General features: G+C 41.4%; 1 protein-coding gene across 1 annotated transcript; it reads right to left on the minus strand.

The window, feature by feature from the left end:
- Window positions 1151–17212, minus strand: LOC102173951 (solute carrier family 7 member 13). Its single transcript, XM_018058080.1, is given in 4 exon segments — window positions 1151–1236; window positions 10561–10692; window positions 16550–17158; window positions 17161–17212. Coding segments are annotated over 4 exon segments (879 nt in total).

A 24878-nucleotide genomic window follows, 5' to 3' on the forward strand; every position in this document is an offset into this window, starting at 1 on the left:
TTTCTTATGGAGTATAATTGCCTTACAATGTTGTGTTAATTTCTGTTGTACAGCAAATGAATCAGCTGTATGTAGACATGTATCCTTTTCCTTGTGACATGCTTCCCACACACCCCCTCATTTTAAATTTAAATTACCTCATTTAATTCTCATAAATCCCTAAGTGGTGAGTGTTAACTCCAATTTGTAAATGATAAAACAGGTTTAAAGATATTGATTACCATCTCATCACTTAATGACCGCCAAACACCTCGCATTTTACCATTTTTCCAGTTAAAATACTTTTGGTTTAAAGTAGACTGGATGGATGGAGGAGCCTGGTGGGCTGCAGTCCATGGGGTCGCTAGGAATCAGACACGACTGAGCGACTTCACTTTCACTTTTGACTTTCATGCATTGGAGAAGGAAATGGCAACCCACTCCAGTGTTCTTGCCTGGAGAATCCCTGGGGCGGGGGAGCCTGGTGGGCTGCCGTCTATGGGGTCGCACAGAGTCAGACACGACTGAAGCGACTTAGCAGCAGCAGACTAGATAAAAGTATCTTAAATCCTAAGTGTATTAAATTAAGTCATATAAAGAAGTCTGGAGGGAAGCAGTTCTAGGGCTGGTTATATTTCCAGCTTCACAAGATGAGTGTTCCATTTGTCCGTGTTCTCTTGACTTGCATATCAGGGTTACAAGATGGTCAGCACAGCTTCAAGCATCCCACCTTTACATGATAAAATCCAAGAAAGGAAAGGACAGAGAGATTGTTCTGGCTTCTCTTTTTTACCAGAGAGAACAATATGTCTCATAAGCCCTGCATTCGACCCTCTCTTACATTTTGTTGGCAAAAGCTGGTCTCACACCCACTCCTAGACAAATCACAGGCCCGGAGTATTAGATTATAGGGGTTAGCCAAGATCCATTATGATTCATCCCCTTGAAGATGAGTGTAATTTTGCTTTTTACCTGAATAAACTCAGGTAAGGGAAGGGAAAAGGGGACAACCTGTAAGATCTCCCTTGTATATTAAAATGCTCAAAGATCCCAGGTAATAAGGAATTTTCTGACTTGCCATTAGACACATCATCCTCCATAAGATTTTAACTGAGATAGAAATTTTGAATGCACCATTAACCTAAGCATGTGGAACTGAAGCGTGGTGAGACTACAGGTCATCTTGGTAGAGCTGTGCCTTGTGGGCCATATGTGACCGTGCGAACGCCAAATTTAGCCTGAGAATGGGGCCAGCCACTAGAAGGAAGAAAATATTGCACTATGCCATGAGACAAGACAATGTACACTAGTCACATTCTTGTTTTAAAACGATTTATATCACTGAGACAAAGATCTTTAAGTCAAATGTCTTTCAACACCTTTCCTTTAAAATTTATTCAGAATAATGAGTCTGATCAACTCAGATTTCTTGATGGACATATTACCTGTTTAAAAAAACATCTTTGCAACACATTAAAAAAATAAAGTCTTCGGTTTAAAATGTCAGACTGAAGAAACATCTGTTTAAGCCGTGAGTGCATGCTCAGTCATGTCCAACTCTTTGCAACCCCATGGCGCCTCTGTCCCTGGGATTCTCCAGTCAAGTATACCAGAGTGAGTTGCCATTTCCTTCCCCAGGGGATCTTCCCAACCCAGGGATCAAATCCATTTCCTGCATCTCCTACATTGGCAAGCAGATTCTTTGCCACTGAGCCACCTGGGAAGCCCCAATTTAAGCTACTCTTCTGTGTGTGTGTGTGTGTGTTAGCCGCTCAGTCATGTCTGACTCTTTGAGACCCCACAGACAGTAGCCCAACCAGGTTCCTCCATCCATGGGATTCTCCTGGCAAGAATACTGGAGGGGGTTGCCATTCCCTTCTCCAGGGGAATCTTCCTGAGCCAGGGATGGAATCTGGATCTCCTGAATTTCAGTCAGATTCTTTACCTTCTGAACTATCAGGGAAGCCCCAAGAATACTGAACTAGGTAGCCATTTCCTTCTCCAGAGGATCTTCCCAACCCAGGGCTCAAACCTGGGTCTCCTACATTGCAGGCAGATTCTTTACCATCTGAGCCACCATGGAAGCCTCTTAAATTCAGCTACACACAACAAATATGCTAAGCCATGAAACATGTTTTACAATACAACGCAGGAGACTCTGGTTCCACTCCTGGGTGGGGAAGACCCCCTGGAGAAGGGATAGGCTACCCGCTTCAGCATGTTGGGGCTTCCCTGATGGCTCAGATGGTAAAAAAAAAAAAAAAATCCCCCTGCAATGGGGGAGCCTGGGTTTGATCCCTGGGTTGGGAAGATCCCCTCGAGAAAGGCAAGGCTACCCACTCCACTATTCTGCCCAGAACGCTGTACCTTCACTCTTATGTAATCCCAGTAAAACCAGAATGAAGAGGTTTTCAAATAAATAACCCCATGAGGAAGGGGGAAAAGAGAAAAGGTTTTGTTTTTATTTTTTGAGAAAAATATTCCAAAATATTGCAAATTGGAAAGCAAATGCATTAAAGATGCATTACAAATGTGGGTCTTTAAAGCAGGAGAAGTTGAGAAACAAGGTGATTTACTCTGCAGAATGCTCAAAAACATCATGTAAATTAATGGAATTAGGTCTGACTGGGGCTGGGGCAGTTACACCACTTAAATAAAGAAGATTATGTGGAAATGATCTAGAATTCAGTTCTAGTCTTAATCCCTAGGCAACGGCTCCTGTGCTACCATAGCGAATGACTGCAGATTTATTGATGGGAGATATCAGCACGGTTGAAGTTCTAGGTACTCTCTGAAAATGAGATGAGTTTGTATTCATTGATTACTAACTGCAGAGACTGTGCTCTCTAGTCCCATTCCCCAGCTCAGCTCCCAATACCCGAAAGTCAGAGTCCTGCCTTTAAGAAGATTAGAAGACTCCTCTGGGGAACCTGACTACCCAAGATGAAAGAGGTACAGATTCTGGCCTTGACAATGCCTTAACAATTGGTTCACTCAGATCGCCATATGTATAGCATGTAAGCTATATGTATACATTTGGAGTTCCCAATCAACATATTCGCCCATTATTATTAATTATGAACAGACAGTTAAGGCTCACAAAACATCTGAAAACTACTGGTTTTCCAGTAGTCATGTATGGATGTGAGAGTTGGACCATAAAGAATACTGAGCACTGAGGAATTGATGCTTTTGACCTGTGGAGTGTGAGAAGACTCTTGAGAGTCCCTTGGACAGCAAGATCAAACCAGTCAATCCTAAAGGAAATCAGTCCTGAATATTCATTCGGAGGACTGATACTGAAGCTGAAGCTCCAATACTTTGGCCACCTGATGCGAAGAGCCAACTCATTAAGGCCCTAGTGCTGGAAAAGATTGAAGGCAGGAGGAGAAGCGGACAACAGAGGATGAGATGGTTGGATGGCATCACCGCCTCGATGGACACGAGTTTGAGCAAGCTCCGGGAGATGGTGAAGGACAGGAAAGCCCGGCGGGCTGCAGTCCGTGGGGTTGCAAAGAGTTGGACTCGGCTGAACAACAAACGGCAACAAAAAAGTAACAACAAGCAAACAAATAGAGATTAAAAATAGGAAATGAGAGATAAAAAATCAAAAGACAGGTTCAGGAGGTTCACACGAAAATAACAAAAATTCCAGAAAAACCAACAGAGAGAGGAGGCATTTATCAATGAAATGCTCCAAGAAAATTTCCTCAAACCAAAATATTTTCCATTTCGAAAAGGCTCATGAAGGTCTAACACAACAGGTGAAAGTAAAGACACATAAAAATCCATTACCATTAAATTTGTTAAAATACTGAAGACCAAAAACGTACCTACATTTTTTTCAGGTTGTGGGGGGTGGGGGTGGGGAACAGGGCTTTGGCCACATATATAGGATTCGGAATTAGAATATACTAGAATGTCTAACCAGAACAATTAAACAAGAAATTTTAAAAATTAGAATGATTTTGAAATGTCAACAGCAATATTGGAATTTAGAATTCAGCAGAGAAATACCTCAAAATTCTGAAGCAAAATTATTTCCAAAGACTTCTTTTACTTGCAAGCTATCACTCAAAGAAAATAAAATAGACAGTTACATACTTGCAATATCTCATGAAATTTTTCTCCCATTACCTTTTACATGAAGTTACAAAATAACATGCCCTTCCAAAACAAAGAATCAACTGAAAAAGAGAAATACATGGGACAAAAGGAACAGGTGGAGGTAAAGAGAATTCCCCAGAACATTGACAAAGGAAATCTCAGGTAAATCACGTTAGAAACTGTTTTAGAAAAGTGCAGAGGACCATATGTAGAGCTGTCTTACCCTCCAGCGTGAACAGATAACCACAGGGAAAGTCACTGGAACCATCATCTCTTTTGATGAGTCTGCAGTGATGATGGGAATACTTGAGATAGAAAGATGGTGCAATGTAGAAATATACATCTGCTCTTCAGGGTTCATGAAAGCCTCATGTCTCTCTTTTACTTTTTTGGGGGTGGGCAGGGAATTCATATTTATTTTTACTCAAGTAAACAAAAGCTTATCACTGCAAGGAAAGAAAAGGAAACTATGCTAGGATAAGAATTTCCCTATAAATACCCATGTGATTGCGTATATGTATAAACTTGCATTAGTTATTTTTAATTGTAAAACATAAAAGTTATTTCCACTGAAGTTAAGATCAGAGCAAGGATGCAAATATCAGTACAGTTTTCAACCTTGTTCTGGAGGTGTTGGTCATCACCACAAGGCAAAACATATAAGTGATATCTAAAAACTAAAAGTGGAAGAAACAAAATTCTTTTTCTGACGATGACAATTATCTTCCTAGCAAATGAGAAATAGTCTTCTAAAAAATTATTGGAATAGTGAGAGTTCAGTTTAGCCAAATACAAGATCATCCACAATAAAAATGGCTTTCCTAAATACCAACAATCACCAGTTGGAAAAAAATAATGAGGGATTAAAGTATCCCAAACATAATTGCTATCAAAAAAAGAAAGAAAATATGGAATATATAGGAATGAACAAAAATTTGCAAGATCTTTGTAAAGAAAATTATAAAACTTCTTTGAAGACATAAAGATAACCTAATAAATGGCAAGATAATCATCTTGAAAAGACAGACTCAGTATTGGAAAATGTGAGTTCTTCCGGAAATAACCAATACAACCAAGTAATGAAAACAAAAATTCAAATAGAATTTGCCATGGTGTATGAAAAGGCAGTAATAATTAATACTCATTTTTTACAAGATGAGGAAAATTAACATACACTACCAGATAACCAAATAGGACTTTTCTTTTAAGAGCATTAAAACCTATGTACGTTCCCTAGGGCTGCCACAGAGTACCAGAAACTGGGTGACGTGAAAAAAACCGAAATTTCCTCTCCCACAGTTCTGTGGGAAGTCCACTTGCCTTCTCTGAAGGGTCAAGTTTCTGGCCACTCTTGGCCTTTTCCCCAACTTGCAGATCAGTTCAGTTCAGTCGCGCAGTCGTGTCTGACTCTTTGTGACCCCATGGACTACAGCACGCCAGGCTTCCCTGTCCATCACCAACTCCATCAGTTTGCTCAAACTCATGTTCATTGTGTCGGTGATGCCATTCAACCATCTCATCCTCTGTCGTCCCCTTCTCCTCCTGCCCCCAATCTTTCCCAGCATCAGGGTCTTTTCAAATGAGTCAGTTCTTTGCATCAGGTGGCCAAAGTATTGGAGTTTCAGTTCATCATCAGTCCTTCCAATGAATATTTAGGACTGATTTCCTTTAGGATGGACTAGTTGGATCTCCTTGCAGATACATTATTCCAAACGTTGCCTCAGAAGTCCACGGCATTCTCGGTGTCCCATCACACATCTTTCCTCTGCACGGCTCTGCTCATCTGCTTTCAAAGACATCATCTTGTTGAATTAAGTGTCCATCCTATACACACTATGACCTCTTCTTAACTAACTACATCTGTAAAAGCATAGTTTCCAAATAGATTCACATTCTGAGGTTCAGGTAAGGACATGAACTTTGGGAGACAATATTCAACCCAATAGGGTAACTAAAACATTGCTATTTTTAAGAAACTGCATACTAATACGGAATAGATTAATAGAACAGAATAAATCATTCAGAAATAGATGCATATATATTTTAAAATTAAAAACTATCAAAACAAAACAGATTGGTAATTGGCTGTTCATCTCAGAAATAAAGAAGATACATTTAGAAGACTTCTTTCAAATATACATAAAAACAAGTTTTATATAAACCAAAGAGTTAGATTTTAAAAACAAAACCATAAAATATTAGGAAGTTAATGTAAGCAATTCACATAAAGAAAATTCCTAGGGAGAAAAGTCAGTCACTTTTGTGATGTCTTTAAGAGATAGATACAAATCTATAGCCCCAAAGTATAACATAGCAAGTTACAATTTATGAAACCCTTTAATTAGAGGGTCCTCATTTGGGGCTTAAATCATTAAGAAAACTCCTTTTAATGGGTAAAATACCTTTGAGAAAGATAACCTATCATTTCACAGCCTGTTATCAATTATCCAAAAACTGAGAGAGGAAAAAAGAGCATGCATGTGGGTATTAGAGACAAATTCCAACTACTTATGCTATGGTTACCCTTGCCTTCCATTTTTTTAAATGTCATATTTATTTATTTATTTATTTGGCTGTGCTGGGTCTTGGTTGCAGCATATGGGATCTAACTCCCTAACCCAGGCCCCCTGCACTAGGAGCACAGAGGCTTAGCCCTTGGACCACCAGGGAAGTCCCCTGCCTTCCATTTTGATGCAAATGAATATCAAATAATAAACAAGCAATAATAACTATCACTGCGGCTTTGTGCTGTCTGCATGCCTTAGCTCATTTAATACATCCCACATTCTCAGGAGGTGAGCACTATTTATTCCCATTTTAGGTCTGAAAACACTGAGGATCAGCGGTTAAAAGAAAGAAGATTGTCTTTCCCTGTGTACTCTGGAGGCCCCCACGTGACAGGGATCCTACTGTGGTTTTGGCGTACCTGACTGTCCAGGTAGACTAAACTCTGCATGATTGCGGAAGCCAAGTCTTACTCCTTTCTACACCCAGCATACCTAGCTAGATACTCAAATCCTAGTGGCTACTCAATAACTGATACAATTAGGGGATAGCTAGGTGGGCTTCCCTGGTGGGTCAGCTGGTACAGAATCTGCCTGCAATGTGGGAGACCTGGGTTCGATCCGTGGGTTGGGAAGATGCCCTGAAGAAGGGAAGGGCTCCCACTCCAGTATTCTTTCCCGGAGAATTCCATGGACTGTATAGTCCCTGGGGTCGCAAAGAGTCGGACACCACTGAGCGACTTGCATTACATTGTTAGTTGGAAGCAGAAGCAAGAACTGAAAAGAAAGGCTGGTTGCAAGTCAGCCAAAGTTGATGGTGATTAAAATGCTGCTTTCTCCGAGTGTTCATTCTTATATTTCGTACTTAGTGAGAGACAAACATCCCAAAGAAACTGCCCAGATTTGAAGCTGGTTTCCACTTCATGCTGTGTGACTTTGGGCAGGTGACTCAACTTGTAGAAACCTGTTTCCTTTTCTGTAAAATGGAGATAACAGTAGTATCTGCCTTCTGTATTACCGAGAAGGCTAAATACGATAATCCAAGTAAAGCTTTTAGCGTGCTGAGCCTACCAAGACTATTTTACTATTCTGGTAATTACAGCATCAGGCCAGCTTTCTCCAGTAGTATCCTGATGCGGTCAAGTTGTTGCCTCTTTCCTTTTGCAACTAAAGGGTGCTCCCGTGAAACTCTTCTTCATCCAGACTGAAAGTCAGTTTAAATTTAAGTGAAGATGAAAAGATGGACTCTGTTGGTGATCACGTTAAGCTGATGTTTCAGAATGGCAGATGCTGTAACTTGTGACCCCACAGCACTTGCCTGTTCTTATTTCCCACCTGTTAAATCTGACCCTCACTGTGGAAGATACTGGAATGAAGCGGTAGCTTTGTAAGTAAACAAAGGAACCTCTGCTGAACAGACCCCATGATGTCAGACTTGACAGAAACTTAAGTAAGGAATAAACAAAAACCACCTGTAGATCAGTATTAACTATTTACTTTCTGTTATATATTGTAATATACATCCTGCCTTTTCTCTCATTGCTAAATCGCTTCAGTCGTGCCCAACTCTTTGTGACCCCAGGGACTGCAGCCCGCCAGGCTCCTCTGTCCACAGGATTCTTCAGGCAAGAATACTGGAGTGGGTTGCCATGCCCTCCTCCAGGGGATCTTCCCAACTCAGGGTTCGAAAGCACCTCTCTTAAAGCTCCTGCTTTGGCAGGCGTGTTCTCTACCATTAGCGTGCTTGGGAAGCCCTCAGGTGGTGCTAATGGTAGATACAATGAAATTCTCTCATTGTCTTTTTACTTTAAGCATTCTTCAAAAACACGATCTTCGGAGCTCAGGGTGGTCTATTATATGACTTGCTGGGAATTATTTATCTATTTCAAATTTATTGAATATTTTGGTGATCTGTAATTTTTTGCTCTCTTAGATAATGTTATGATGGTTGTCCCTGTACATACAGTTTTCGTGTATAGCTCTGATTTTTTTCTTAATTAAAGTTCATAATACAATAAAAATAGGTATTTGCAATAAAAATATTATTTCAGAATTTAAACAAGATCTGAGGATATGTATAAAAGAATATGTCAAAATACTTCATGAGTCTTCCACATATACCAAAGTTACCCACAAAAATGTTGAAACTATTATGACAGCTGAGAAGAGATATTCATTATTTTTCACAATCTTCATGACTGGCCATAACAGATGTCAGCTTCAGTGAACCATTACAGCTAGCCAGCTGACCAACAGCCCTCACCACATCTATAGCTAGCTTTGTTAATTTATTTTCTACATAATCAAAGTAGAGGGCTTTCCTGGTGGCTCAGATGGTAAAGAATCGACCTTCAATGCAAGAGACATGGATTTGACCCCTGGGTCGGGAAGATCCCCTGGAGAAAAGAATGGCAACCCACTCCAGCATTCTTGCCTGGAGAAGTCCATGGACAGAGGAGCCTGGCAGGCTACGGTCCATGGTGTTGCAAAGAGTCAGACATGACTGAGCAACTAACACACTGCTTGCTTTTATCCAATTTAGCAGTCAGGTTGTTCTTGCAAATTCTCAGAATGTTGATTATTTCTAGCATACAGCTCCCAAAGACAGCTAGACCACTGTGAATCAACAGTGATATCATGCAATGGCAACTTCCTACGTGGCAGGAGCTCAAGACCTCAGGCAGAGCGTGTTATGACTTTTATATTAAACCTCCCCCAGGTTTATTCCCAGTGCCCCAAGGATTTACCAAAGCAGTAATAACTACTCAGAAGAGATTAGTCCCCAAGGTACTGGCTGATAGCTTATCACAGAAGGTGATTACTCAAAGGCTAAGCTGGTTTGAGGAAATTGCTAGTCTCTCATATTTCCTGTTCCTCAAATTTCCTTTTATTCCTTGAATCTGTTGCTCATTTTTAAATATATGTTTTATCTCCTTAAGATTTTCTTATTTCATTTTTTAAAAATTTTTATTTTTACTTTATTTTGCTTTACAATACTGTATTGGTTTTTCCATACATTGATATGAATCCACCACGGGTGTACATGTGATCCCAAACATGAACCTCCCCCCCCACCTCCCTCCCCACAACATCCCTCTGGGTCATCCCCGTGCACCAGCCCCAAGCATGCTGTATCCTGCATCGGACATAGACTGGTGATTCATTTCTTACCTGATAGTATACATGTTTCAATGCCATTCTCCCAAATCATCCTACCCTCTCCCTCTCCCTCTGAGTCCAAAAGTCTGCTATACACATCTGTGTCTTTTTTGCTGTCTTGCATACAGGGTCATCATTGCCATCTTTCTAAATTCCATATATATGTGTTAGTATACTGTATTGGTGTTTTTCTTTCTGGCTTACTTCACTCTGTATAATCGGCTCCAGTTTCATCCATCTCATCAGAACTGATTCAAATCAATTAGGGGTCTCAAATAGTTATCTTTTAGTCAAATTTCCAATATGTTCAGAGCCCTCTGCCACCATATATTTTAGAGTTATTTATGATAAAAAATGACATTATATTACATATTAATATTTATCATATAAATTATATACATTAGCATCTATTCTTTTAATTGCTACTATCCTATATTTCAAGTTTATCATTCTTTACGTCATCTAGGAGAGTATTTGGAAAACTCACATTGTCAGAGTTTTAGTAGATAGAAGCTCTGATCACCCAGCATCACCCTGGTGAGATGAGATCATGAAAGGAATGCTGACCTTGAATCTGCGTCGTATGCAAGCATTACGTATAGTTTCCATATTAGCAAAAAACATATTACCATGCTTAAATGTGAAACTCTTTTCTTAACCAAACCATACTCTGTCCCCTCTGTCATCTTCAAAGATTACAATAGATTCTCTATAAAATAGTGAAAAGCAAACAACAGTTCCAGCTGGTAAAGGGATACTTACATATGCTGTCTTTATTATTATTTATTGTCTTAGCAATTTATGTACAAACCTGAAGAGAGAATTTCCTTGGGTGTCAGAACAGTCAGGTAGGAAATGTTAACCAGTAAATAAACAAGAGTTACCAGAGGGAATGCAGGAAATATGTTCTTTAGAATTGTTTTTCTGGGTTTCTTGAGCTCCCCTGAAAGACGTAAAAGAACAAAATCACAATGGGTAAATCTTATGTCTTAAATTTATCTTTAAAATTGTTCCATGGATCAAGTGTTGGGCTGCATTCTTCCTACTCACCCTGGCCACTATCACACACACACACACACACACACACACACACACACACTAATATACACAAACACCCACAATAGTAACTGCTACACACACCCGCTCCCCTCAGAGCTTGCTGCTAAGTGAACAAAGCAGGGGAAATGAAGACATTTCCCCCATATATGGTAAAATTTCTGAATTAAAGGCCCAAGAATGAGAATGGAAGCTGAGCCCACACGACCCTGTGGGTTCAGAGCCCACCTGTGTCTTCAGGCTTCTCTGTTGGGCACTGGGCGCTGAGTTTGAGTCCTGGGAGTACAATGGTAAGCAAAAGCGAATAGGAAGCGCAAACTCTCCTGTTTCCTGTTCCTCATTTTTTCCCAAATTTCCTTTTATTCCTTGAATCTGTTACTCATTTTAAGACATATGTTCATTACCTTAAGATTATGGGAAGAGGAGCTACGATTAACTCAATAATCACATAAAGAAAAGTTAAAATAGTGTTTGTGATAAGGGTCCAAATAAAAGAGAAAGGGCTGTGAAAATATATTATATGATAATTTGATGGTCCCTTTTGCTATTTGCGTCACAGGCACACCAGCTTTCTTTCAGTTCCTCAAAAATGTACTGCCTGTTGCCCTCAGCCCATTCTCTCATGCCCTTTTCTGGTTGCCTAATTGACATTAACCCTTCCTTCAGCAATTATAGTTTCTTCTGGGAAAATAGGAGCCAACACACACCTTGTTGTTCAGTCACTCAGTCATGTCTAACTCTGAGACTCCATGGACTGCAGCACCCCAGGTTTCCCTGTCCTTCACTATCTCTGGAGTTTGCTCAAACTCATGTCCATTGAGTCTCATTCTCTGCTGCCTCATTCTCTTCCTGTCCTCAATCTTTACCAGCATCAGAGTCTCTTCCAATGAGTCAGCTCTTCACATCAGGTGGCCAAAGTATTGGAGTTTCAGCTTCAGCATCAGACCTTTCAATGAATATTCAGGGTTGATTTCCTTTAGGATTGACTGGGTTGATCTCCTTGCAGTCCAAGGGACTCTCAAGAGTCTCCTCCAGCTCCACATTCAAAGGAATCAGTTCTTCAGCCCTCAGCCTTCTTTATGGTTCAACTCACACCACATCCATCCATGACAACTGGAAAAACTATAGCTTTGACTAGACAGACCTTGGTCAGCAAAGTGATGTCTCTACCTTTTAAAACCCTGTCTAGGTTTGTCATAGCTTTTCTTCCAAGGAGCAAGCATCTCTTAATTTCATGTCTGCAGTCACCATCTGCAGTGATTTTGGAGCCCAAGAAAAGAAAGCCTGTCACTGTTTCAATTTTTTCTCTATTTGCCATGATGACATGATCTTGGTTTTCCGAAGGCTGAGTTTTTAAAAAGCCAGCTTTCACTCTCCTCTTTCTCCTTCACCAATAGGCTCTTTAGTTCCTCTTTGCTTTCTACCATCAAGGTGGTACCATGAGCATATCTGAGGTTACTGATGCTTCTGGCAGTCTTGATTCCAGCTTGTGCTTCCTCTGGCCCAGGATTTTGCAAGACGTACTCTGCATATAAGTTAAATAAGCAAGGTGACAATAAACAGCTTTGACCTACTCCTTTTCCAATTTTAAACCAGTCCATTGTTCCATGTCCAGTTCTAACTGTTGCTTCTTAAACTGCATACAGGTGTCTCAGGAGACAGGTAGAGTGATCTGGTATTCCCATCTCTTTAAGAATTTTCCACGGTTTGTTGTGATCCACACAGTCAAAGACTTTAGCATAGTCAATGAAGCACAAGTAAGTTTTTTTTTCTGGAATTCTTTTGCTTTTTCTCTGATCCAATGGATGAGTCTTCTGCTTTTTCCAAAGCCAGGTTGTACATCTGGAAGTTCTCAGTTCACATACTGTTGAAACCTACCTCAGAGTGAACCTACTTTGAGCATTACCTTGCTAGCATGTGAAATGATGCAATTGTGCGGTAGTTTGAATATTCTTTGGCATTGCCCTTCTTTGAGATTGGAATGAAAACTGACCTTTTCCAGTTCTGTGGCCACTGCTGAGTTTTCCAAATTTGCTGGTATACTGAGTGCAGCACTCTAACAGCATCATCTTTTAGGATTTGAAATAGCTCAACTGGAATTCCATCACCTCTGCTAGCTTTGTTCGTAGTGATGCTTCCTAAGCCCCACTTGACTTCACACCCCAGGATGTCTGGCTCTAGGTGAGTGAGCACACCATCACAGTTATCTGGGTCATTAAGATCTTTTTTGTACGGTTCTGTGTATTCTTGCCACCTCTTCTTGATCTCTTCTGCTCTGTTAGGTCTTTACCATCTCTGTCCTTTATTCCATATCATTCCATATTTCATATCCATGTCCATTTCATATACATGAGTTCCTTTTGTATCTCTAATTTTCTTGAAGAGATCTCTAGTCTTTCCCATTCTACTGTTTTCCTCTATTTCTTTGCATTGATCACTGAGGAAGGCTTTCTTATCTCTCCTTGCTATTCTTTGAAACTCTGCATTCACATGGGTATATCTTTCCTTTTCTCTGTTGCCTCTTGCTTCTCTTCTTTTCTCAGCTATTTGTAAGGCCTCCTCAGACAGCCATTTTGCCTTCTTGGATTCCTTCTTCTTGGGGATGGTTTAGGTCACAGCTTCCTGTACAGTGTCACGAACCTCCATTCATAGTTCGTCAGGCACTCTGCCTATCAAAACTCTTAGGCCAACAAAATTGTCCTGTTATACCGTCTGTGGGGACACACAGAGTCGGACATGACTGAAGTGACTTAGCAGCAGCAGCAGAAGCATTCTCATAGCATCTGTGAAAACAGTAGAAGAGTCAGTCAGAAGTTCTCTTTCCCTGTGAGTCCTCACCTTTCCTTAATGCCAATATTCAGTGCAGAAGAGATCATGATTTAGCATTTATACACATAATGATTTTCTAGGATAGTCTTATTCTAAATATTGTCCCATTCATGACACCGTTTTCCCCAGTCTTACCATTTTCTGAGGACTCTCCCTGACACAGAGAGTTGAATATTATAGCTATGTGTATACTATGTGATCCTGGGCCCTGGTAATGGGTAACAGCACCACACGCAGACCTCTGACTCACTGGAAGTCTATCATTGCCAGTACACAGGATTTCTTGCAAAGATTTGAACCATATGTCAACAAAGCTTAGAGAACCAGGAAAAAAGCACTCAGTGCTTGCAGAATAGGCAACTGATAACTTTAATTTTTAAGTCCTAGAGCGTCCTTGATTTCTGTTGTTCCCGAAGACAGGTTGCTCAGGTCTTCCTTGAAATACAGCATTGTTCTTCCAGCCCGTTTCCTTCTGCTTGTTTAAGCTAATGTGTGTGAGTTTCTGTTACTTAAAGCCAAATACCTCTGACTAACAAATATTTGTCCTTTGACAGATATCAAACGCCTTCCATCTACATCCAACCAGGGGTTGCATGTACTGTCCCTGGGCTGATTGAGAACTGAAGTGTAAAGACTTAAAAAGCTCTCATTCAGGTGCTGCCTCACCCACTCTCTGCTATGGGCTTCTGGATGATTTAGTGACTCTCAAGCTTTCAATTTCCCTACCTGTATATTGGGGGTAATTGGAAAATATAGAGACAATAAAATTCCAATCAAATCCCTAGCACTTAATAAGTTATTAATGACTACGGTTATTGGTTAAAGCTTTTAAGCAAGCAAAAGGGCAACTTTTAAGATTACCTGTTCTTTCCTTTGGGCCTTTTGCTCTTTCTCATTATGTACTAGATTGGAGATAAGAAATATAATACAATAAAATATATAATATAATAGCTATACAAGTGGTGAATATCCTTGGTTTTGAACTTAAAAGATGAATGTTCCCGCAGCAGTCAAAGTCAGCTGCTTACAAACTACCATTTTACTGGTAAAAGTGTTAGTTAGAATTTAGTAATGCTTAAAAGTTATTAAGTAAATTAACAATCCCAGCATATACCCAAATTCTTCCCGCGTTTGTTTACTGCTTGCCAGTTTTGAAGAGTTCTGTAATAGTTGATAGGTTAGCAAATTTTGTTAATTTGTTTACAGCAGAGTCATCTAGCAATGAAACACCATTGGCAAAGAAACAGATGGAATTGGCACAAACAGAAGCCAAAGATTTCTGTTCTTAAAAGAGAAAGAGACAATGTGAGAGAGAGAGAGAGAGGAAAAGAAAGTTTGTTCATTATCCTCTCAAATGGCAGTGGCCCATTTAATTATAAAACACTGATCTCTCATAGTTTTCTTTTCTCAATATCTCAATTTTAAATTCAATGCTGAGTGACTTTCCTCTCATGCTCTAAACTCACCAATGAACTCTTGGTTAGTAAAATCGCTTTTGATCACTTCTCGCACTCTTCAACTTCTGAGGCATTTCACCATGTGGATTACTCTCTCCTTTGGAAACTTGGTGATTTTCTTTCTCTAGACTTCCTCTGGCTTCTTTATCAAATCCTCTTTCTCCATCCACCTCCTAAAAGTTGACATTCTCCGTCATCCGTCTCCAATCCTATGCCATCTTGCTCTACCTCACTCTTGGTGCGTGACCTATTGATTAGCAAGCTGGTGAAGTGGAAACAATTTGGCAGTTATTTAAGATTGTGTGCCATGTCTTACACACATCTGCACACTTCTGGTCTCCACAGCTTCACTCAGATTTCTCTACTGCTGGAATTTTTCGGGGGATTCCATTAAAATTGCTACCTTTTTCACTTGATGAGACAGCAGAAGGTGGTTTTATCTTCCACTGAATTTCCATTGTAATTGTATTGTTCCCTTACAGCCAGTTACTACATACTATCATATTATTACTTATTCATAAATCACAGAATTATGGTGACTTTAAGTGATACTGCCTATTTTTCAGGTAAAGGAGGGTAAAGTGCAGAGAGTTATAGACACTTGCCACAGCTAGGAAGTGGCAGAAGTCAGGCCACAACCTAGGGAGAGCCTCTTCTACTGTTGCAGACCTCTTTGGTGGAAAGAATGCATCTTACTCATCTTAAGGCACTAACACAGTGCTTTGAAAATCGTCAGTGTTTCAAAAAATGCCCGCTGGCAAGAGAGTCAATAGATGATGGACACATCAGTGACCACAGGGGGCCCTAAAATTAAGGGAAACTTTTCTCGGTAGTAGAGAGTCTGCTTCATGTTTAAACGTCCAAGAAAAACACCGATAAGAAGGTTGAAGTTGAGGAGGTGAGAGGGAAAGCGCACAGGTGGAGGTCAAGGGGATAGGCTGACTTTGAAAATGTAGAGAAAACTTGTATCCTAACACTGAAGGGAAGAGTACTGAATCTGACCTTAGACCGATCAAGGAAATCTATGAATCTATTTTTTAAAAAAATGCTTAAAAGCCTGAATGTGTCACACCCACCCATAACACAAGCATAGTCTGACATTGGATTATTCTTAGATTCACAGTTTCATGAAAGAGGACTATTTCCACACTCTCCGAATTCATCCATTAATAGAATTAAAAACTAGATTGGCACGTGAGTCCTCTATCTGTTGTCCCAGAAAAGAAAGCTGAAAAAGAGAAGTTATTCAAGAAAATAAGTACTTTGGAATAACCAGAAAAAATTAAGAATTGGTGATAAATGCAGAGCTGGCATATTCTGCTCTGATTTGGAAAATAATAAAGAAGAAAAATTACTTAATTTAAATAAGACACAAAATATAATAAAAGATGTGCATTTCGCATTGCATGCAACAAGTCATGGGTTGAGATTTGCTTTTCTCCAGGTATTGTTGGTTACCTGCTGGATACGTAAAGCATCCCCCACCTGAATATGCAAAATATCCTTGGAAGATGGCTTCTGTCAACTGGGAGGCTTCTAGAAACTCAGCATTGAAAGAGTTCGGAAATAATTCTAGATTCTCCTTCCTCACTTTTACCAGCAACACTACTGCGCTTAGGGAAACAAGGCCGAGTGTGGCCATTTCCAGCAACATGCTGGCTATCTGAAGCCAAGTCACCTCTCTCACACCACAAGAACTCAGAATTCCCAGCGCCAGACATTTCTTCAGCAGCTTTGGAGCAGAGCACCTGGGATACAAAGGCTGGATACTGTACTAGGCAAGGAGCAGAGCCTGCCTGGCAGTGAGCCCTGGACCCAGAAAGGTGGTCCAGAGATTCAGGAAAGAGATCATATTGCCAAAACACCTCTTGAGAAAACAGTAGCAAGCTCCACTGCATGGGAAAGTCACACCTACCTCTGCTGAGTGGAGAGGGGTCATAAAGGACCACAGGGCCCAATCAACCTGGATGCTCAGGGAGAGCCCTGGATTGATGCATGAGGACTTCAACACCCCTTTGAGGGCCACAAAAACATCTGCTCCAGTTATATCTGCAATTAGAAACCTCATGCCCAGCAACATCCAAATACTCTCTTGAGCTGTATCTTCCTCTCTTTATCCATTGTAACTGAATTTTTAAATTCTGCATAAATGACAGCTGATGACTTTTCCTGGCTATACTGGTAGAAATGATGTTCAAGGGTTCTCTGAAATAAAAGAGTGCTGCCCTTCTTGTTCCATCTTTGTTAAATAGAGACTGTGTTCAATCCTTAACAAAATACATGTGATGCATCCAGGTAAAATAATGTCAGATTACTTGAAAGGGTTTTAGTTTGACTTTTTAAAAAATTATCATCAAAATAATACATTCAGATGGAAAAAAATTTCGGTAAGATAGGCATTACAGCAAGAAGCAAAGATTTTCTACTCTACTTCACCCCTTCCCAAACATATTCCCAGCTTTTTCCTCTGGAAACAACCATTTAGGAGTGTTTACGGTTCTGGTTCTTTTTGGCGGTTGCTTCCACTGTTCTTCCGTGTTGGCTCAGATGGTAAAGAATCCACCTGCAACGCAGGAGACCCAGGTTCAATGCCTTGCTTGGGAAGATCCCTTGGAGAAGGGCAAGGCAACCCACTCCAGTATTCTTGCCTGGAGAATCCCATGGGCAGAGGAGCCTGGTGGGCTACAGTCCATGGGGTCACAAAGAATCAGACATGGCTGAGTGACTAATTCTTTCTTTTTTTCCACAACTCTAAACAATATAGAAATTTTTACTCATAAATATTTCAACTTAAGACAGCGTCTGTTGACTTCCGCCCATGAACACTGAGGAGCTGGCTCACTTACTGTCCTCTCACTTACTCCCTCTTCCTCCCATTCTTTCCATCAAGCTTTCAAGAGACCAAGGATCTACATTTCATTCGTTTTACAGAAACAAATTAACAATGTAAGGGAGTGAAACACCCTGCAACGTAAGCCTGTCCCCTAACCAGCCACCATTCTGGTGGCCTGGGTCACGTGCAGAAAGATGAGGTCAGGAAAGACAGGAGGAGGCCTGATCCCCCTGAATGTTGAGTTTTAATGTTGCAAAGAGTTGGACATGACTGAGTGACTGAACTGAAAATAATCAAATTGATAAAGTCAAAAAGTGGGATGGTGGTTACCAGGGGCTGAGACCAGGGGGGAATGGGTAATTATTAATCATAAATCATGAAGTTTCAGCTAAATAGTATGAATAAGCTCTAGAGATGTACACCGTTATAACTATCAGCTCAGTTCAGTTCAGTTCAGTCGCTCAGTCGTGTCTGACTCTTTGCGACCCCATGAATCGCAGCACGCCAGGCCTCCCTGACCATCACCAACTCCCGGAGCTCACTCAGATTCACGTCCATCGAGTCAGTGATGCCATCCAGCCATCTCATCCTCTGTCGTCCCCTTCTCCTCCTGCCCCCAATCCCTCCCAGCATCAAAGTCTTTTCCAATGAGTCAGCTCTTCACATGAGGTGGCCAAAGTGCTGGAGTTTCAGCTTCAGCATCATTCCTTCCAAAGAACACCCAGGGCTGATCTTCAGAATGGACTGGTTGGATCTCCTTGCAGTCCAAGGGACTCTCAAGAGTCTTCTCCAACACCACAGTTCAAAAGCATCAATTCTTCGGCACTCAGCCTTAATAATGCACACTGAAAATTTAAGAGGATAAATCCCATGTTATGTTCTTATCACAAGAAGATATTTTAAATAAGGGCAAAATATAATTTAACTAATGGGGAGGAAACGGTAGAAAAGAGCAGACGCAGGGGGCAGAGTCAGCCAGCATCCTGCCACTCAGTCTCTGCCCCACCTGCTTTCCAGAGGGACAGTGAGTGAACCCGTGTCCTGGATTTCACAGCAGGAAGCAAGACTAGAAAAAGAAGCATGACCCCCACACACCCCCACAAAAAACAGTGTGGCATCTTTGCAGTTGTGTTAACTACACATTTGACTATGCTGAACTACATTTCCCAAATTTCTCAGTTAAAATGAACCATAAGGAAGAATTCTTTCTTTTTTTTCTTTCTTTCTTTCTAATTTTTGCTTGTTTGTTTCGTTGACTGTGCTGGGTCTTAGTTGCGGCATTTGAACTCTTCAGTGGCGACATGTGGGATCTAATTCCCTGACCAGGGATCAAACTCAGGGGCTCCTGCATTGGGAGTGTGAAGTCTTAGCCACTGGACCACCAAGGAAGTCCCCGTAAGGAATATTCTTGAGTAAGATTTAGAAAACAAAAGTGAAGCTGCAAATCATTTTGATGTTTCACACGGACAAGGAAGCCGTCCTTGACCAAACTAAAACAAGACTCCTTTGAGCCCTCATCCTTTGATTTGCTGAGCAGTTTAGCAAGAATACTCACCCTGCTGCTATCTAATCCAGTTCCTCTTAGTTTTTCTCCATTCACTGACCCCCTCACTCTGCGTTGGCTATAAATCCCCACAAATCTTTGCTGTGTTTGGAGTCGAGTTCAGTTCTAGACTGAAGTCTCTTTCCCCTACTGCAGTAGCTTGAACAAAATCTGCCTTGCCCTTTGTAACCAGCATGCTAAGCAATTTTTCTTTTATAATATACATTGTGTTATAGATGATGGCCCACCCCTTTGCTGTAATTGTTTTATATCTGTTGGCTTATCTCATTAGCATGAGGCAGTAAGTAAACCTGTAGCTCTTCCAGCTTCACCAAAGTCCTCCTTCAGCTGTTCCAACTTCTGGGTCTGGTGCCTACGTTGTTCCACCAGGAAAGGCTTCAGCTTCGGTGAGATACTCACGCTCTCAAGGTGAGTGGTAATAAAACTGAGATTTCAGTTTATCCTCATGAGCTCCAGCTTGTTCTTGTTCTCCTTCCCTTTTACATCCACTGTCCCTTCTGGATGAACTTCAACTTCCAGCTGCAGACTTGAGGACTAGAGACATCATAATCAGTCTTACTAGAGACAACATAATCAGCTCCCACAACTAAATAAAGTCAAATCGCTTTAACAAGCAAATCCTCTTCATTTTCAAAGCTAGAAATAGAAGAGATTCAGATACGGATGCAGATAAAGAGCTATAGACGGCCCTATACATAGATGAAATAGATGCGGATGTAGACACGATTTCCTAGAGGTTCCATTGCTCCAACTGATACAAGGAGAAAAAGCATATGCCATTTCATGTATCCCTTGAGTTCAGTAGTATTCAAGCATGTCAGTCACTCGGTGGCAAAGAATCTGCTTGCCAATGCAGGAGACTCGGGTTCAGTCCTTGCGTCAAGAAGATCCCCTGGAGAAGGAAATGGCAATCTACTCCAGTATTCTTGCCTGGGAAATCTCACGGACAGTGGAGCCTGGTGGGCTGTAGTCCGTGGGGTCGCAAGAGAGGCAGACATGACGTAGCAACTAAATAGCAACAGATGTCTGTGACGCTGAAAAATAAGAGTGTAAAACAAGAGACTTGGGCTGGGGTGTCAACCCCCATCCCTGGCACTCTCAGGACTATCAGAGATTCTCCAAATACAGCAGGAGCTTCCCTTGAAACAGGATCCCTACTCCACGGTGTGTAGTCTTGAAGATTCTGGGTGGGGCTACTCCATTAAAAGGTGAATCTTCCAGTATTAGGCTCCCTGGCATAGCTCCTCTGGTGCCCTGAGAATTACCTCCGCACAGCATGTAGGTGAGCCCAGCCACTGGACAAAAACTCTGGGAAACGAAATGAAAAACGTCCGTGGCCATGCCTTTTCAACATGTGACTCAAGAAACAGCAACGGGAGTCGCAAAAACAGAGAATCAGAGAAGAGGGAGGCAAAGAAGAGACATTCTGAAACACTAAATTGCATAGTGAGATGCCGTCCTGAAAGGTTTACAATGTTTTTCCTATTTATTCTTCTTTTCCTTTAATTGCATTCTAAGATAAGATCTGTCATGACAGATCTAATGGTGTCAGTCTTGCTAAACGTGTATCATTAGCTCAATTGTACAGATATGCAAAAAAGAGGCTCATAGAAGGGAAGCTGCTGCTGCTGCTAAGTCGCTTCAGTCGTGTCCAGTTCTGTGTGACCCCATAGACAGCAGCCCACCAGGCTCCCCCGTCCCTGGGATTCTCCAGGCAAGAACACTGGAGTGGGTTGCCATTTCCTTCTCCAATGCCTGAAAGTAAAAAGTGAAAGTGAAAGTGAAGTCCTGTCAACTCTTCAAGACCCCATGGACTGCAGCCCACCAGGCTCCTCCATTTTTTCCAGGCAAGAGTACTGGAGTGGGGTGCCATTGCCTTCTCCATGGAGAAGGGAAGGGACTTTTGCAATTCATATGCCTCTGTGTTACTCCAAAATTTATGTTCTTAATACCTAAATTTTATTGTTTGTAGAATTATTTGTAGAAAAAATTTTACGGTTTGTAGAATAAATTCCTGATTTATTAACGTTTAATTAATTTTTATTGAAGTGTAATTGCTTTACAATGTTGTGTTAGTTTCTGACATACACAAAAGTGAATCAGTTACACATATATATATGCACACTTGTTCAGAGTTCCTTCCCACTTAGGTCACCACAGATCGCTGAGTAGAATCCCCTGTGCTGGGCAGCTTGTTCTCATTAGTGAGCTATCGTAGACATAGGAGTGCATACATGTCAATCCCAATCTCCCAAGTCACCCCTCCCCTTCACCCCTTGGTAACCATAAGTTCGTTCTCTACATCTGTGGCCCTATTTCCACTTTGCAAATAAGTTCATTTGAACCATTTTTCTAGATTTCACATATGGATGATCTTATATGACATTTATTTTTCTCTTGCTGACTTACCTCACTCTATATGACAATCTCTAGGTCCATCCACATCTCTGCAGATAGCACTAGATTTTTCCTTTTTATGTTTTGGCCAGTTCAGTTGCTCAGTCGTGTCCAACTCTTTGCGACCCCATGGACTGCAGCAGGCCAGGCTTTCCTGTTTTACCCCTGATTTAAATATAAGTATGCTAGTCAAATTATCAGAATGAAGTCCCCACATGTCTATTCTTCCATAAAAGCAACAAGATACTGAAAAATTTGTCAAAATCAACTTTTTCTGTTCTTCAGAATCTAAGTCAACAACTGTCACAATCTACGGAGATTTTATTTAAGAAACACTTCTGAGCTTTAATTAATACAGTTGAGTTTGTGGGTTTCAAATTTGGCCTATTCCCATCCTCCTTCCCCCAGCTCCGAACCAGCCTTGAAAACCAACGGCTCTGAAATCTTGTATCAGCAAAAGCAAGCGGTGTTGCAGCCACTGAATAGTGGTAAGCTAGGAGCTCCTCAAAGAGCACCATTTCCAGAGCCTTCTCCTCATTGGACCTATCTCTTGGCTCCTTGAAAATACTCCATATGCAGGTCTTGAAAAAATCCCTGTCAGCAGGATATCCAACACAAACAATCAACTGGAATTTTGTTTAACACAGCAATAGCCTAAGGCAGCAATACCAGTTTAGGGGGCAAGGTGGACAGGGGAAATCCAAGCCTAAAATTTAAAAGGAAGATCTGGAGGAAGAGACATCCAGAAGGGCCTCTGAAAAGTGCCGATGTATTTATAAATATCTTGAAGGCCACGTGCACATCCAGGACTCTGAAAATGCCCAGAGAAGGCCTGATGGGGCCCCAAGCTCTCATTTTTGTCTGACACTGAGGCCCTGTGAAAACTAGAAACGAAGCCTAAGTTAGATTAATAATTTGCCTGAGCATAGAAGGAATGCCTTAACTTACACAGAGCTCCTTAGCAAAGACTGGAAGACTTACTGGCCCCAAGTACTTATGGGAATCTCTGATCAGTCACTCAGTTCAGTTCAGTAGCTCAGTCGTATCTGACTCTTTGCAACCCCATGGACTGCAGCATGCCAGGCCTCCCTGTCCATCACCAACTCCCAGAGTTTACCCAAATTCATGTCTATTGAGTCGGTGATGCCATCCAACAATCTCATCCTCTGTCGTCCCCTTCTCCTCCTGCCCTCAATCTTTCCCAGCATCAGGGTCTTTCCCAATGACTCAGTTCTTTGCATCAGATGGCCAAAGTATTGGGGTTTCAGCTTCAACATCAGTCCTTGCTATGAACATCTAGGACTGATCTCCTTTAGGATGGACTGGTTGGATATCCTTGCAGTCCAAGGGACTCTCAAGAGTCTTCTCCAACACCACAGTTCAAAAGCATCAATTCTTTGGCACTCAGCTTTCTTTATAGTCCAACTCTCACATCCATACATGATTACCAGCAAAATCATAGCTTTGACTAGATGGACCTTTACTGGCAAAGTAATGTCTCTACTTTTTAATATGTTGTCTAGGTTGGTCATAACTTTTCTTCCAAGGAGCAAGAATCTTTTAATTTCATGGCTGCAGTCACCATCTGCAGTGACTTTGGAGCCCCCCAAAATAAAGTTTCTCACTGTTTCCATTGTTTCCCCATCTATTTCCTATTAAGTGATGGGACTGGATGCCATGATCTTCGGTTTTTGAATGCTGAGTTTTAAGCCAACTTTCTCACTCTCCTCTTCCACTTTCATTAAGAGGCTCTTTAGTTCTTCTTCACTTTCTGCCATAAGGGTGGTATCATCTGCATATGTGCGGTTATTGATATTTCTCCTGGCAATCTTGATTCCAGCTTGTGGTACTTCCAGCCTGGCATTTCCCATGACGTACTCTGCATGTAAATTAAATAAGCAGGGTGACAATATATAGCCTTGACATGCTCCTTTTCCTATTTAGAACCAGTCTGTTGTTCCATGTCCAGCTCTAACTGTTGTTTCTTGACCTGCATATAGGTTTCTCAAGAGGCAGGTCAGGTGGTCTGGTATTCACATGTCTTTCAGAATTTTCCACAGTTTCTTGTGATCCACACAGTCAAAGGCTTTGGCATAGTCCATAAAGCAGAAGTAGATGTTTTTCTGGAACTCCTCTTGCTTTTTCCATGATCCAGCAGATGTTGGCAATTTGATCTCTGGTTCCTCTGCCTTTTCTAAAACCAGCTTGAACATCTGGAAGTTCACAGTTCACGTGCTGTTGAAGCCTGGCTAGGAGAATTTTGAGCATCACTTTGCCAGCATGTGAGATGAGTCATTAGCTGACTACTAAGCACAACTAGTGAAGAAGTCAGGGGCTGCACACTGGGGATACAAGTTTTTATTTGTTTCTTAGGGCTGCCACAATAAAGTAACAAAACTGAGATGTCTTAAAACAACAGAAATGTATTGTCTTATTGTTCTGGAGGCTAGAAGTTCAAAATCAAGATTTCAGCAGGGCCACATAATCTCTGACCGCTCTCGGTGAGAATCCTTCCTGGTCTCATCCAGTTCAGTTCAGTTCAGTCGCTCAGTCATGTCCAACTCTTTGTGACCCCATGAATCGCAGCACACCAGGCCGCCCTGTCCATCACCAACTCCTGGAGTTCACTCAGACTCACATCCATCGAGTCAGTGATGCCATCCAGCCATCTCATCCTCTGTCGTCCCCTTCTCCTCCTGCCCCCAATCCCTCCCAGCATCAAAGTCTTTTCCAATGAGTCAACTCTTCGCATGAGGTGGCCAAAGTACTGGAGTTTCAGCTTCAGCATCATTCCTTCCAAAGAACACCCAGAGCTGATCTTCAGAATGGACTGGTTGGATCTCCTTGCAGTCCAGGGGTCTCATCCCAGGGCAAGCTATTTCTGCCCATCCGTAGCCCTCCCTGCTTTGTAGATGCAAGACATCGGTTCCATGCTCTTTTCTCCCTGTGTCTTCTTTTCCCTCTTTGTCTTTCTTGTCTCTTCATAAGTAACA

The sequence above is a fragment of the Capra hircus genome, chromosome 14 (genome assembly GCF_001704415.2).
Source record: "Capra hircus breed San Clemente chromosome 14, ASM170441v1, whole genome shotgun sequence".
NCBI classification, from domain to species: Eukaryota; Metazoa; Chordata; class Mammalia; order Artiodactyla; family Bovidae; genus Capra; species Capra hircus.